Below are 15,577 nucleotides of genomic sequence, written 5' to 3'. Positions count from 1 at the left end.
AATAATGTGTGGGTGTATAATATGTCGCAGTTTACTTTATTTTGCTATCCTCACTTACATAAATGAACTATAGTGCCCTGCACTTACTAGTAAAAAATCTGGTGTCTGATTAATTTTTGGTTTGACTGTATGACCTTTTTAAAAAATGTAACAGTGGGAGACCAAGACACCTGTATGTGAACATAGAATAACATTTAAAAAATGGCAAAAACGGACAGATATTTAACAAATGAACAGGCTAAAAATCTGTAAGCTTTTTATTGCACAAAACTATCTTAGCCCACACACACACACACACACACAAACTGAGCCCTATAGATGCACAATATGCACAATAACTGGAATATTGCTCCCAGCAAATGATATGACAGTCTGACAGTAATTGTCTTGAAATCTATTGTTGAAGGCGATGGGTTCGTTACACAAGGCACTTTGATGGCTGTGCTTTAATGAAGATGAATTTTGAGACCACAATACAGCTAAAAATATTAAGATATAACATAAATGATAAAAAATAAATCTAAATCCCACTGATTGACTAGTCACTTGGTGGGCATAGTATTAGTATTGACCATACTGCCTTCCTTTATATCAAGGAAAGGCAATTAACCAGTCCCTTATCCTCAGTATCGCCCACCTTATCCACAGTTGATGAAGAGCGTCAATAGAGTAGCTCGTAGGAGCCTCGTACCCATGATTCATTCATTCAGTCATGCTAATTCTGAAATTAATTGGTACTCGATCTCATTCATGACTGCTAATGCTGATTAGCGCTTAACCAACATGAGTTATGGACATATATTGATCCTACTGAATAATTATCCTTAATAAATGATAGTTATAATGTCATTAAAACCAGAGAGGGTGCAATTCAAAGCTGTCGAAAAATAATTATGCTGTTCTGTGTGTGAATTTGCACATCTATCTTCACAAATTTAGGTATTTTAATACTATCTCTAGAGTTGAATGTTTGTTTAGGATGGATTCTCCATCAAAAACGCTTTTTTCATACAGAGATAATAGCCATGTTTTGTCTGTTTTGCAGGTTGGTGATCAGATTATTGAAATAAATGGGGAGAGCACGAGGGATATGACCCACGCTAGGGCTATTGAGCTCATAAAGTCGGGTGGCCGTAGAGTTCGCCTGCTGCTCAAGAGAGGCACAGGGCAGGTCCCTGAGTATGGTAGGTTTACACGAATGTCTGAACACATACCTTACTGCTTAGAATTGTCTACAGTTAGGTTACAGGTCCCAAAAGAGATGGAGTAACCATCAAGTATTACCTCATCTTTGGAAGAGGTTTATTGGGTAACGCATAGAATGTGTATAGCATAAAATATTTAGCATACTTTTCATATGTTGTGAAATAATGCATTGACTTATTCACACCAGGAGCGAAATTTGTCTGGTTGACAGGTTTCATATGATCTTTTTATGATCATAGGAATTTCTAGTACATGTAGGTACTTTTAGAAGGAGGTCACCATCAGTTACAGTTTTCCTCTATCGCTTTGACTTTACATTCTCTAAACTGTGTGCAATTGCCAGAACTGCTTTATGATTTGTTTCATGTGTTATTAAATTGGCCAGTGCCACCAAAATAAAAGTTTTTTTGTCATCATGTGAGCCACACTGGTCAAAATTGATTTTTTACCCCATGGCAGTAAACTCTGTTCTACTTGTTTGTTGACACTGCCTGCTTATTATACAGTACTATACAAGAATATCAGTTTAATATTAAGTCTAGCTGAATGCCATTGTATATCAAACTCACAAACATCTTTTTTTGATACAGATTTCAACAGTTTACGGGGCGAGGTCAATACTGTAATAGAAAAAGAATGAGCATTTGTGTGTATACAGTACATTAATTTTGTAGCATTGTGTTACATGTGATAGATGTTTATGGAATATACATGATCATTTTGCATGTGATGGCTCACATGATGAAAGAAAGTTTGTATCGATGAGTGTGACTATGACAATTTAAATTTTCATCAGTTTTGATCAGCAAGTCCTGTGCATTTAGTTATTGTGCAAATTGTATACAATTGTACTTACTCTTTTGTACATGTGCTAAAACATGTACAAAATGAATAAAACGAATAAGAAATTCAAATCTGGTAAGAACAAGATAATTCAGAGAAAAATCTAATTCAAGAGCCAAAGCAATGGAGAAAAAAAACAATCATTCTCTTGTACACTAATATTTAATAACCCCAAAATGATTTTTGTAATACATTAAAATCCTTCCATTTTCCTGCTAACACAACACTATGACAGCATGCTCTTGGTATTAATGCAGGTGTAGCTAGTCTTCTTCTATTTCATCAATGTTATTGGCTGTTAGTGAATAATTCTCACTTCCTTTCTCAAGTTTCCTCACTGAATACTATCTCAGCACTGATCTTAATACTGTCTTAGCCTGTGGCTGCTGTTCTAACCCTAATGATTGGTCTAGGTTGTTACTTCGCCTCTTATAGGAATGGTACCTTCCAGTCTCTCCATGTGCATGAAAAGTGACAACCATGGCTCCCCCTATTTCTTCCTAATGGGCCATCCTAAAGACACGGTTTGTAATAGAGTGCATGCGTTCTAACACACCAGTCCATCATTCTTTCTTGGAGTGCTGTGGTTTGGATTGGTTAGTTGTACTCACTTGTCTGATTGTGTGTGTGTGTGTGTGTGTGTGTGTGTGTGTGTGGTTTTGTATCTGAATCGGTTCATGATTGTAACTCACATGTAACTTGTCTATTCCTAAAATAAGATTATGATAGTCTTAGTTTTAGCATTCAGACTTTAGATGCATTATATAGAGCACCTATATTGTGCATAAACACAATAAATTTAGGACACTAAGGCACTAAAGACACTAAGGGGTCTGAGAAAGAGACCTTGATTGAAGGACTATACTGGTTATCACGGCATATGTATCAGTTTGTTCAGAGAACATTTAATAAAGTTTGTTAACTTGCTTTAAACTGTCTGTTAAGGGGTCGTAACGAAAAAATATACTTTTACAATATGTATTGCTTTGAAATGGCTTAAAAGTGTGATGTTTTTTAATTAGAGAAACCATTGTTTCGACCAATTGGCCATTGTTGGAGAAAAATTTTGCACTGTATATTATGTTTTGCAATATAATTATAAATAATAATAATAAACACCCATCTTACCTGCATATATTTTACCAAAAATTGTAAAATAAAGCAAGTTAGCAGTTTTTACAGTTACAGTTTTTTAGTAAGTTGGGGGGGGCAGTAAATAATGGCGCAAACATTAGTAAATCCTCTTGCATGATTAATTTAAATACTCTCCTCCCATAAATTTTGCGTCTGAAAGGGAAACTCCTACAAATGCATATGTAATAAGGTCAGTTGCAAAAATAACCCAGTCCGTGCCTTTTAAGCGAAAATGTTTCACTGCGTGTCTTTAGTAAATACTGACGGTAGTTTTTTAATGCTAAAAGAGGTATTGCGCTGGCACAAGTTGTTAGTAAATCTGGCCCTTAGTGGACTAATACAAAATTTCATTAAAATCATTGCGATTTTATGCGAAACATTGATTAATTTTATATCACTAGCTAATAATATAAGACCTCCGTTCATCTTCGGAACACAAATGAAGATATTTTTGTTGAAAGCTGATGGCTGAGAAAGGCTTCAGATAGGCCTCCATTGACATTCAGTTCATTTACACTCACAAGACCCATAAAAGGCACTTAAAACGTTGTTACAAAGTCGATCTCACCACAGTGGCTCTACAATAATTTTACAAAGCGACGACAATAGTTTTTGTGCGCAAAAAAAAATCAAAATAACGACTTTATTCAACCTCTTCTTGTCTTCCGTGTGTGCCTCCACGACGCATGCGCGAGAATATGACGTAGCGCCGGCGTTCAGGAATCCATGGAATGCACACTTTAGCCCGTTTTGAGCACTATGCCGAGACTTAAAGCACGATCAATGTAGAATCCAACAGCTTAGATACGCGCGTCTTCCTCTGCTTGTAAACAAATCGCTTCTGGGTCATGTGTCCGAACGCCGGATCTACGTCATATTCTCGCACATGCGTCGTGGAGGCCTACACGGAAGACAAGAACAAGTTGGATAAAGGCGTTATTTAGATTTTTTTTTGCGCACAAATCTATTGTCGTCGCATCGTAAAATTATTGTAGAGCCACTGTGGTGAGATGGACTTTGTAACAACGTTTTAAGTGCCTTTTATGGGTCTTGTGAGTGTAAATGTACTGAATGTCAATGGAGGCCTATCTGAAGCCTTTCTCAACCATCAGCTTTCAACAAAAATATCTTCATTTGTGTTCCGAAGATGAACGGAGGTCTTACGGGTGTTGAACGACATGAGGGTGAGTAATTAATGACAGAATTTTCATTTTTGGGTGAACTAACCCTTTAAGGGATGGTAATATTAAAAGAAGATCCCCTCCCTACGTCTGAAGGGGAGATAAATCTGAGCGGCTCGTTTTTTTCACGTGCTTGCAGAGAAAGGCTGACCAAAACAAAAAGTTACTGGGTTGTCCTTTTTCACGTTTTCTGGGTTGGTAGATGCACCAGGGACCCGATCATAGTGCTTAAACACGGAAAAAGTCAGATTTCCGTGATATGTCCCCTTTAACATTCTTGTAACTGACTCTCCATTGTGATGAAAATGTAACGCCTATGAAGTCCTAACACACTTGTCTTTGAATTCCGCTCACACTCGGCCATCTCTTCTCATGCGTTTAGTATCCCACTGCGATCTCTGTGGCGCCACAAAAGCCTTGCTGAAATACAGCCATCATGAGATGGTTGTGTCAGCCTCTGGTTTTATATTCCATACCTGTCTTCTATTTCACAGTGAAAACCCTTTATGAGCTTTGATTCATCTTTTTCCTCTATAGGGCAGTGATTTCTGCTGCACCTGGGCCATATAAATGAGAGAAAATGTACCCCAGTAGAGTAAGAAAAGGCTAGCAGAGTTACAATGATACGTAATTGTTCACTCTTGCTATATATTTCCCTGCGCTTGAAGCTTGATGATAATAAGATATTGTAAGTGTGTAAGTGTTTGTTTTCTTCTGTTGAAATGAAGTCCCAGCCAATTTGTTTGATAGCACACATTAAAATGGCCACCTGGGTGCATATGTGCTGCATAGGTTGGTAGAAACCTGAGCAGTCCTCAGTGTATCCTGCAATATCTGCGGTGACAGGTAGGATTAGGGATGTATAATGAGAATATTAAGGTTGCTGACCCTCTTTCAGTTTGGGTTGTGGTTGTGGATTGTGGGTGTCACTCCAATATAAGCATCTCGGTATGAAGTGATGTGTGTAAGTGTTTGTGTGGGGAGGCGAATAGCAGGAAAAGCCATTGGGAAAACCTGTTTATTCCACACCCAGTAGACACATATGAAACTGGTTTACTGGCTGAAAACTATCCCATTTCCTGTCAGTAATGGAGGTTGGTTTTGTATAGTATGTAAACAATGTAATATAGTGATGTGTCCATTCCAAGATGCACTGATACTATAAGTTTGTTAATACCATAGTACTTTGATATTTACCACGGTACTGTATTTATATGGTACTCCAACATACTTTGTGGAATTATCATAATACAGGTCCAAAATCCATAGCATTTTCATTGTACCATCTGCAAAAAACGATTGTAATACCATTGAATTTTTTGGTAGTCTGGTTTGTGTGATTTTTCATCCCCCCAAACCAGTTCAGCGCAAACCCTGCCGCACAGCCAATTCTAATGCTTTAATTGGTCAGTGTCGACATAACACTGAAACAAATACTATCCCCTAACCTCAATCTAAACCCTAACCTTAACCTCATTGTAGCATTGGTAGATAGCATTACTGTTTGTCACAATCGGATCCATGATATTTCTGAACTGTGAACTGAATCCATGAAGTCTGAACTTTTCTTGACAGGTGACTGCGTGATTGAGAAATTAAATCGGCTGCAAGGTGGGGTTTGCCCTGAACTGGTTTGGGAGAAAAATCATGCGATTTGTGCGGTTCATGTTCATTAGTTAGCACTTCTTTGCCAGTGTTAGCTTTGGGTTCCACTATTTTTTTGCTTACACTTCAGATTAGGGTCCAATTCTCACTAACTAACTAATTAACTAACTATTAGCTACGACTTTTACCTCAATAAACTCCTAATTACTGCTTATTAATAGTTTTTAAGGTAATAGTAAAGTTTATGTATTGGGTAGGAATTGAGTAGGATAGGGATGTAGAATATGGTCATGCAGAATAAGGCATTAATATGTGTTTTATAAGTATTAATAAACAGCCGGTATCCTAGTAATATGCATGCTAATAAGCAACTAGTTAATAGTGAGAATCGGACCCTCAACTAAAGTGTTACCTTTTTTATTCTGGTGTGTGAGTGTGTTTCCATTTGTGCTTCTTTCTTTGGATGTAACTGTTGCCATGTTTCCCCAGCAGATAGTCCCGCCCCCTGGGATGTTCACACTACAGCCTCCCCAAGTCTGTCGGAAGTAGCACCACCCCTCGACAGCTTATCTAATCCATCAGCTTCTTCTCATGTGAACCCTCCCACTGACCCACCTCACACATTGTCCTTGGAAGCAGCAGGTCCAGACTGTTCCCAGGGTCCTAGAGGCCCAGAGAGTAGGGCTCTGGAGCAGGCCAGTGCGGGGAAGAGGTCAGCTATGACAGGTGGAGTTGGGGGTGGGACCAAGCAGAAGGAGAGTAGCAGGACCAACCGCCGCTCTAGTGGAGGGAAGGTTCAGCAACAATACCTTGATGAAATTGCGGGAGAGCCCAAATCCCACAAAAGCGGCCGGGGAAAGTCCAAGGAGCGCAGGAGGGAACGGAGCAACACACCATCTCGAAAGCGAGACTCGCCCAAAACTTCCCCAACTGACACCAATATGAACGGGGGAAACGGATGCCTAGATGGTAGCAACAACCAGCAAGGAGCTCTGGTGCCATTCAAAGCCCTACCAAAGGAACCAGAGAAAGGTCAAATGAGCCAAGAGAGTCGTCCCAGCCACAACTCCAAGACCAGCAACAGTGCACCAGGCAGGAAGGCCACTGTATCCCCAGGGCCCTGGAAGATCCCTGGTACGGACAAGCTACCCAGTACCCTACGCTCAGCCACCTCCACCATCAGCAGATAACATCTCACCCCAATCTCAGGCCCAAGTTTAGACCTTACTTTTGGCTTTGACTTCTTTCGGCCAACTCTTGGACCAGCACTGGGCCATTATCCGCCTTTTTGGGACAAGTTGGGCTTGGGCTCTGCTTTTCACAGGCTTGCTCTACTTAGTAGAGATGTGTTTTAAAATTGACTTGGTATCACCCTCCCACAATCCTCACTAAAGACCTTTCCATGCATTTCTAGACAGAGCATTTTTTATTTATATTTTATTCTAAGTTATTTTAACAGATATGACACCCACCACCTTAAGAACTGGAAGCATTCACTCCAAAAATGGAACCACGGTAGAATGAGTGATGCATGTAGCGTGCTAAAAGAAACCCAGACTGGTTTGAACTGCTGGGGAAAAGCACTCAAGACTCAGAGATGTACATGCATAGAAAACCACTTACTGACTCTAAACCACCACTGGTGGCTACAGCAATTTTTATACACTTTCATAAAAAAATGAAGAATACTGAAGGAGTTACCTGACATACAGTTTTTGTGTATTTGAAGAATGAATATGATTAAACAGATTCTATATGAGCGGACACTCTACTATGGAACTCTGCCTTAAAGACTGACCTGCAGATGTCTGTATAAGGGTTGGTAAAATTAATATAGAAATAGATATATTATATGACTACATATATGTGAGACATATTGTAAATATGGTCTTTATACACCATTGTGACCCCATACTGGAGTATTGACATCATACACGGTGTAAGTTAGAAGAGTGTAATCTAGAATTCATTCCTACTCCACTTTAAGGTGTGTTCCCACTGACAGCGATTTAAACTCAAGTGGTTGCTAGTGGGTGTTCCGACTCAACTCAATATCGAACTGTAAAAGGAAATGGCAACGGTCGCTTGTGTCACTTCAAATTGCCAACCCTCATTGATGATTAATGTCTTTCAGTTGCTGAAAATTACTATCAGTGTGAGCACCCCTTGAGACCACTGATTGGTCAGCTGCTCTGTCAATTTCTGAAGGAGCCAATGGGCTTTGACCTTCATCATTGGTTCAATCTATCCTCCTTTTACTTGTCTACACAGCAATTTGAAGGAGCCAAAGATGATTTCGATGAAATATAGAAAGGTTTTGATTAGGGCAGAGTGCCTTATGCCAGGGGTGCCCAATCCTGGAGGGCCACTGTCCTGCAGAGTTTAACTCCAATCCAAATTAAACACACCTTACCAGCTAATCAAGGTCTTCAGAATCACTAGAATTGTCCAGGTAAGTTTTTTTGGAGCAGGTTTTGAGATAAACTCTTCGGTATATTGGCCCTCCAGGAGCAGGATTGGACACACCTGCCTTATGCCGACCACTTGATGCTTTATTTGAGCTCAGAATCCTTAAGCTCCAAAAAAAGAAGGGTGCTATAAATTAATTTGACTATCGTTCTGTTGAAACTGTGCAACAGTAACGCCAGAACTGAATGAGTATGTCGTTGCAATCTCTATCTCTGAATGCTGATTGGTGTCTAGATCAGCTGAGAGGCCGGTTTATGTCCACAGTATAGATATATCCATATAAAATTGAAAGCTATTTTCGTACATAGATAGAAATAGAGTTGGCAGTCTTCTAAGAGAAGTGCAGATATTTATAAATGATATCTCTGACGGGAGTACAAATGTTTGTGGAGCACTTTGTCTTTAAATAGACATATAGAATGCAGTACTGTTAAGAATAAATGCTGTGCATCCATGATATTCTTTGAATATGTCTGAGGAAGTTAATTCTCAAAATCCTGCTATGAAGATTTGCTTATTAACACATTCCCTATATAAAATATTGTGTGATGGTAAGTCTCTTTCACATGATTCACGTCAGGGCTTCAACTTGTTGTGAAAACATCATGCCCTTTGCACTCTTCACAAAAGAGTGATTTTTACAAGCTCGCTAATAGCAAATTGGGAAAGCAATTGAAAGAGGTATGTTATTCTGTCATGCATCGTTTTTCTCTGATTGTCATCATGCACCTTTGACACTCTGTTGGAGATACTGTAACTTCATGTATCTACTATATACACACGGTCTCTAAATCTCTTTTTCTTCACTTAGCTAAGTGAAGAAAAAGAGAAAAGAGATTGAGAGAAGGTGCGTCCGAAATCGAGTAGGTACTACATTTGAATTTGAACTTATTTCATGACCATTCAAAAATACTTAATGTAGTATGAATGTGTGTAGTATAAATGTAATCCGGATTTACTACATTCGCCATGTTGTTATTGTCATGTGACCTACCAACGTCAGTTACGTCGCTTCACCGCCATTTATAAATCGTCTCCCGTGGCCTCATGGGATAGTAAAGTGTCCATCGTATGTACACTTCAGAATCTCGCCGGAAGTAGTAGGTCATCTGGGGACTTTTCGCCTACTGTATTTCGAATACTATGTATTCGGACATACTACTCTGTTGCCGTACTGTTTTTTCGCATACTATATAGTAGGGAAGTATTCGATTTCGGACGCAGCGCTAGAATCCATTAAAAGCCAATGGAGAAGCGAATCATTGGAATCTCTTTAAGAACAATTTTTTTTTCCCCGCAGTTCATAAAAACATTGACAGCCAATCAGAATCCACCTGACTTGAGCTCAAGTGATTTAAAGCGTTATTACGTTATTGTGCATTGGTGTGGACGCTAGCACAGTTATTGTTCTTGCCGGGAATGGGACTTGATACTCTAGTCTAGCTTGATTCTTTGCTCCATAGAATTTAATGGATTGGGGAACGTTGATGCGAGTCATGTGAAAGAGCCAGTAATACCTGGGCTTAAAATGTAATCAGCGAGAATGTTGAAGCGTAACCCAACAAACTTTAGGTTACATCTGGGCCTCAGTATACATTCTTATCTTGCAGTATATTTGAATTTTCTTTCATAATTCACATTTTTGTGAGTTACATTGCCATTAATGTCACTGTCATTTATTAATTCACCATTTCAGCATTGCTTGAAGGTGAAATGGGTCATTTCTGTGCAACTAGTGGCACCACTAGCCAACAGTGACAAAACAGCATTGGCACAGCCAATTGTCTTCATTGTTCAACCAATTTTATGACCAAAATTTACACAGAAATTACACAGTTCACTTAAAAAAAAAAAAAGAACAAACACATCAAGACCTCAATGGTGCTAAATTGTGTATTTCTCCTGCAATAATGTCAAAAATATTGTACAATTACTCACTTCTTTGATAATTTTGTTAATTTTAATAATTATATACACGTCAACTCCAATTCCCATGTAAAGGACCCTAGACAAGACCACATCCGTTCTATCCATTGTCATAATATCGTCTCTATTATATTCATCTCCCACAGAAATAAAGCAATGACTGGTTCTATACTGATGCTCTTTGACAACTGTTGTAGATGACAAGGAGAGCCGACAATGATCTAGTCATTACAAGATAGTGCTAACATTTCTCTGATAAAGACAAATTAATTCAAGCACTCAAAAAGCGAGTGTGCCTCTGTGGCTATTAATTTCTGCGCGGTACAACTTTAGAAATCCCAGACATACATTGTCAAAGCAAATGTATTTTCCATAGAGTACCAGCAAAAATTTAGTGTGCATAAGAATGAGCTGGATCACTACAAATTCTTTAATATCTCCCCATAGTGTTACACAGGAATTTGGTTTTAAGGTACAAAATTATTGGAGTTTTACGAATTAGGAACAAGGCATCTTAAGGCCAGAAACATACTCTACGCAGGTACGCAAATGCTGACACTATGTTTGGCTATGCTCATTTGTATCCTTAGCATCCATTATTTCACTACTGGTGCTAACAAACCTCTGTACTCAAGGGGGCGACAGTTATCTTCAAATGTCTGTACTATTGAACCATGTGTTGTAAATGCGCAGTCACAATTACATTTCCTTTCAAATTTGTGTGGGTGAAATCCAGTCATTTCAATAGAAATTCACCCAGTCTGGAATTTCGCATGCTAGCAAAAGATTTCCATTTTGCAACCGGTTCAATCAAGTTGGTCATGTGCTTGTTTTGAAAGTGACATTTATTTACAACAGACTTTTTGTCCATGACAATTTGATGACTCCACCTTCATTCAGTTAGCTGTTAGCTAGCTACTAAAATGTTGAATGAACTTCAAACTTAAGCTTCAAAAGTTGACCTTAAAGAGAAAACTGACGCTAACTTATGCTAATGCCATGTTAAGAATACGTGTCATGTTATGAATTGCATACTAACATATTTTGGAACACAAATCACAAGAAAAAGGCTGATTAGCTCGCGTAGTTAGCAGCATTTGCGTTCACGTACTTGTTTCTGGCCTTAGGGTTTTCATTTTGTAGAGTAGCAAGTTTGTTTAAAAGAGAGAGAGAATAGTGTCAGTGCATTGCACTGCTTTTCCATTTGATTTGTCTCAAGTTTGCCAAATGCTGAAGAGACGTTACCGAAATGATTCAACCTGATAAAGAACATGATTTAAAATGAGATGATTTATCGGTGGAGCCACGGCTGCAACGCAATGCCCCAAATGGGCTCTGTATCACTGTGGAGTACTTAAAAAACAGTGTGGTTCACCCTGTACAGCTAAAAAAAATTATAAATATGACACTATGTACTATGACCTAGTCACAAAAACTGTAAGTGAGCTACTATTTTTATGAAATGCAACTCAATGGATATATACTTACTTTTGCAGAGCTCTTGTTTACTGTATGATATTTACTGAAATACTGTCAAATAAAACCTTGACATGGTGTAAAGTATTCAAGTAAAATGCAAGTGTTTTGTGAGTGTTTTAATTGTCGCTCTGCACTGATTTCCTGCTGCATGACTTGGATTATGTAACCAGAAATGGTTAAACAGTCTTTATTCGAAAAGGAGATGAAGTGTACGCTGGGTAGCAGTGACATAATATGTTTATTAAAAGAAACACAAAGAGGACTAAGCGTTACTCCAGAAGTTGGAACTTTGGTCAATGTGCAAAACACTACATGATATTTATGTTGTTCTGTGTCATTAATGTGTGAAAATTATAGTGTCAGATTACCAGGTGCATTAGTGGCTTGAAGAACATTTACGTTCAATTGACGTTAGATCTGCCCTGCTACAAAAAAAAAAGTTTATGATTGGATCATAATTGCAGTGATTATTATGTTTCTAGCATGTTATATGTTTGGCAGCAGTTCTTCTAAACCTAACTGATGGAGTGTGTATTGCCATATTCAGAATGATGATTTTATTATACTGTATATATACACCAGCGATCAGGCAGGGGGATATGTGTTAGGCAGCAAGTGAAAGTACTTGAGCGAGTTTGACAAGGGCCAAATTGTGATGGCTTGACCGGGGGTTTTCAAACTTTATGATGCCAAGGACCCCCAAATATGATTAATCTTTTATGAGGGACCCCCTTCTTAAAATCCATCTACTTTTATGTATGAAAAAACATTTAAACTGTTAGATAAATAGCAAGTGTGACATTACAAATATAACATTGTTTCCAAACTTAAATTGGCTATACTTAATGTTGGATGTATAAACCTGAAGAAGAACAATTAAATGTTCAATTAAAAATGATTTGTATAAGCAACTTTTAGAATAAATGTATGTTAGCAGCATACATCCTGCGTTAAGAAAACTGCCTTACAACCCCAGTGAGCAAGATAAAGGGGACTATAGTGAGAAAAACTCACTAGAAAGATACAAAACAAACACATACAATTCTGATGAGTTTGTACGGCAAGAAAGGAGAGAAACATTTAGAAATGAAACAGAATGTTTGGTAGACTTTATCCATTTTTGCTTTGTCTTTTCTGGGGACCCCTTAGAACATTCTGGAGGACCCCTGGGGATCGCTTACCTGGGGAACACATGGCACCAGGATGCACTATGGAAAGAAGGCAAGCTGGCGGAGGCAGTGTGATGCTTTGGGCAATGTTCCTGCCATCCATGTGGGTGTTACTTTGACACGTACCACCTACCTAAGCATTGTTGCAGACCATGTACACCCTTTCATGGAAATGGTATTCCCTGGTGGCTGTGGCCTCTTTCAGCAGGATAATGCTCCCTGACACAAAGCAAAAATGGTTCAGAAATGGTACGAGTTTGAGGTGTTGACTTGGCCTCCAGATTCCCCAGATCGCAATCCAATCGGGTATCTGTGGGATGTGCCGAACAAACAAGTACGATTCATGGAGGCCCCACCTCGCAATTTACAGAACTTAAAGGATCTGCTGCTAACATCTTGGTGCCAGATATCACAGCACACCTTCGGGGGTCTGGTGGAGTCAGGGCTGTTTTGGCAGCAAAAGGGGAGCCAACACAATATTAAGGAGGTTGTCTTAATGTCATGCCAGATATGTATGTGTATATATATATATATATATAAATATTTACTTTTTATGGAAAGTAAGGTGTTATGCTACTTTCACCTGGGCTGGGCTTGTTGTTGTTTTTTTTATACATTTTATTTTAGCCCTTTAACTGTCACCCCCCTTTTTGAGAATACACATGAAAATGCACTATCCAAACTGAAGGGCTGTAATTCAAGAATGCTTTGGAATATAGACCAAAGTTTGGTCTCATTTAAAGACGACATTCTGCAGATTATTGCTGAAGTGAAAGCAATTCAAAATATGAAAGTATGAAATAGTTATGGAAGTTTAAATTTACTGTAAATGAAAAATACTGTACTAAATATTTTTTATTTCATATAAAATATATATTTTACAAAAAAGAATTTACTCTAAAATTACTATAAAATCAAAGCCATATGTCTAACCAATTTGTTTTCCAAATTTGAAGTTGATATCACAAAAATTGAAGTCCCCATGAGATTTTGTTTAGGGTGCTGTACCAAAAATAGCCACCGGGTGTCATTCAAATTCCATTTATTGTTGTTTTTGATGCATTTTCCTGTAAATTTCTGTCCAAATATTACTTCCATCACAAAACAGTCACCAAATATGGACCCTTGAGACTCAGACCTTTCCGACAATATGCGTTTTGTCAAGATTGGAAAAGATTTTGAATATAAAGTAGTTAAAATAATTGTTGTAATATGAAACATGACAGCGCCCACTAGGGGAGGAGCCCACTAGAATAATTTAGAGTAACGTTTCCATGGCAACACAATGTCCGATTTCAAAACGGTTTTCACAGGATGGATTTTGAGTTTGTAAGCTTTCAAATGATACCTAATTTGTGATAATTACTTAAATATATGATATGAAAAAAAGGCGATCAAAAAAAGAGCACCAGGCGTCCCACCTGTGGGACGGTGACAGTAGTTCCCTTTTCAGGCAAATGTAAAGGCCCTTTCACACCTCAAGTGAAATGAATATGCCTCAGGCTGAAGGAAATACATATTGACATCTGTACAATAGTTCCTCTGGATTGCTGAGGAACAGGACGCAGGAAAAGAAAGAAAAACACTTCAGCAATAAAAACAAAAAAAGACACACAAATGTGGTTTAACTATAAAGTTATTTTTGCTTATGAGAATAGTTCATCCAACCATTCTAATAAGAATGATCATAGAATTATCATCGAACATCAGCGGCAAAGACATTGATTAATAAAGTGAGATTAAAAGCATAAAGTATATTTAAATGATTTAACACTTACTTATTGCAGGTTTGTGTTATATTCTGAGTTTGCATTACACTGTTTTTATTCATGTTGAGGGATACTGAATCTGTTTTTGTGCAAGTGAGATGAGTAGGGGTGAATTCAGGGGGATTGGGACACTTTTTCCAAGTCATCTCAATCGCCCTGAATTCACCCTAAATGCATTGCTCATATTTAGTCTATGACTAACAACGCCTCACGATTCCTCTCAACATGGGAACAGGAGTTATGCCATTTTTGAAATATGGAATATAACAGTGCTGTTCAGTTGTTTTGTAGCCAAATATGTCTATACAGAAATTAACCTTTACAAAATTAACCTAATAAAATATTCACTGAATTATGAGAAGGTGGGACAACTAGCATCTTTATAAGTATAGCCGAGAAATAATTACTTGACGTTAATATAGACATTAATAACTACGTGACATTTGTACAGAGAATCCGTTAAATAGCCACCGAATACCACTTATGAGACGTGACATTTCAATTTAGTTTATAAATTAAAAAATAATCCCATCATACATATGTCATGTGCCACTAATGTAATAGATACATTTGGATTGGATTAGGATGAAAATATTTTTTGAAAAGAGAGACCAATCTTAATGCAATATAATCAGGACAAGATTAAATGGTATCAGTATTGCAATAGGCTATACATTTCAGAAGATTACGTGACATAATTAAACAAATAGAAAGACACATTGCTATGCATGTAATTTCTTCTGAGGCCAGTATGTGGCAGTACCACTGATCTATCAGGCACTACCCAGAGCCATAG

General features: G+C 38.1%; 1 protein-coding gene across 1 annotated transcript in view; it reads left to right on the top strand.

The window, feature by feature from the left end:
- The window catches only part of magi2a (membrane associated guanylate kinase, WW and PDZ domain containing 2a), a 302,773-nt gene extending 290,839 nt beyond the window's left edge, over nt 1-11,934 (top strand). Inside the window, exons 22-23 of the mRNA XM_079817222.1 lie at nt 1,046-1,184; nt 6,462-11,934. Of these exons, the coding sequence (XP_079673348.1) occupies nt 1,046-1,184; nt 6,462-7,159 (837 nt within the window). The 3' untranslated portion in view covers nt 7,160-11,934. The remainder of the gene's footprint in view (nt 1-1,045; nt 1,185-6,461) is intronic.
- Nucleotides 11,935-15,577: the final 3,643 nt, after the last annotated feature.

Source organism: Gobio gobio (genome assembly GCF_949357685.1).
Source record: "Gobio gobio genome assembly, chromosome: 5".
NCBI classification, from domain to species: domain Eukaryota; kingdom Metazoa; phylum Chordata; class Actinopteri; order Cypriniformes; family Gobionidae; genus Gobio; species Gobio gobio.
This window is presented reverse-complemented; position numbering and strand designations above follow the sequence as displayed.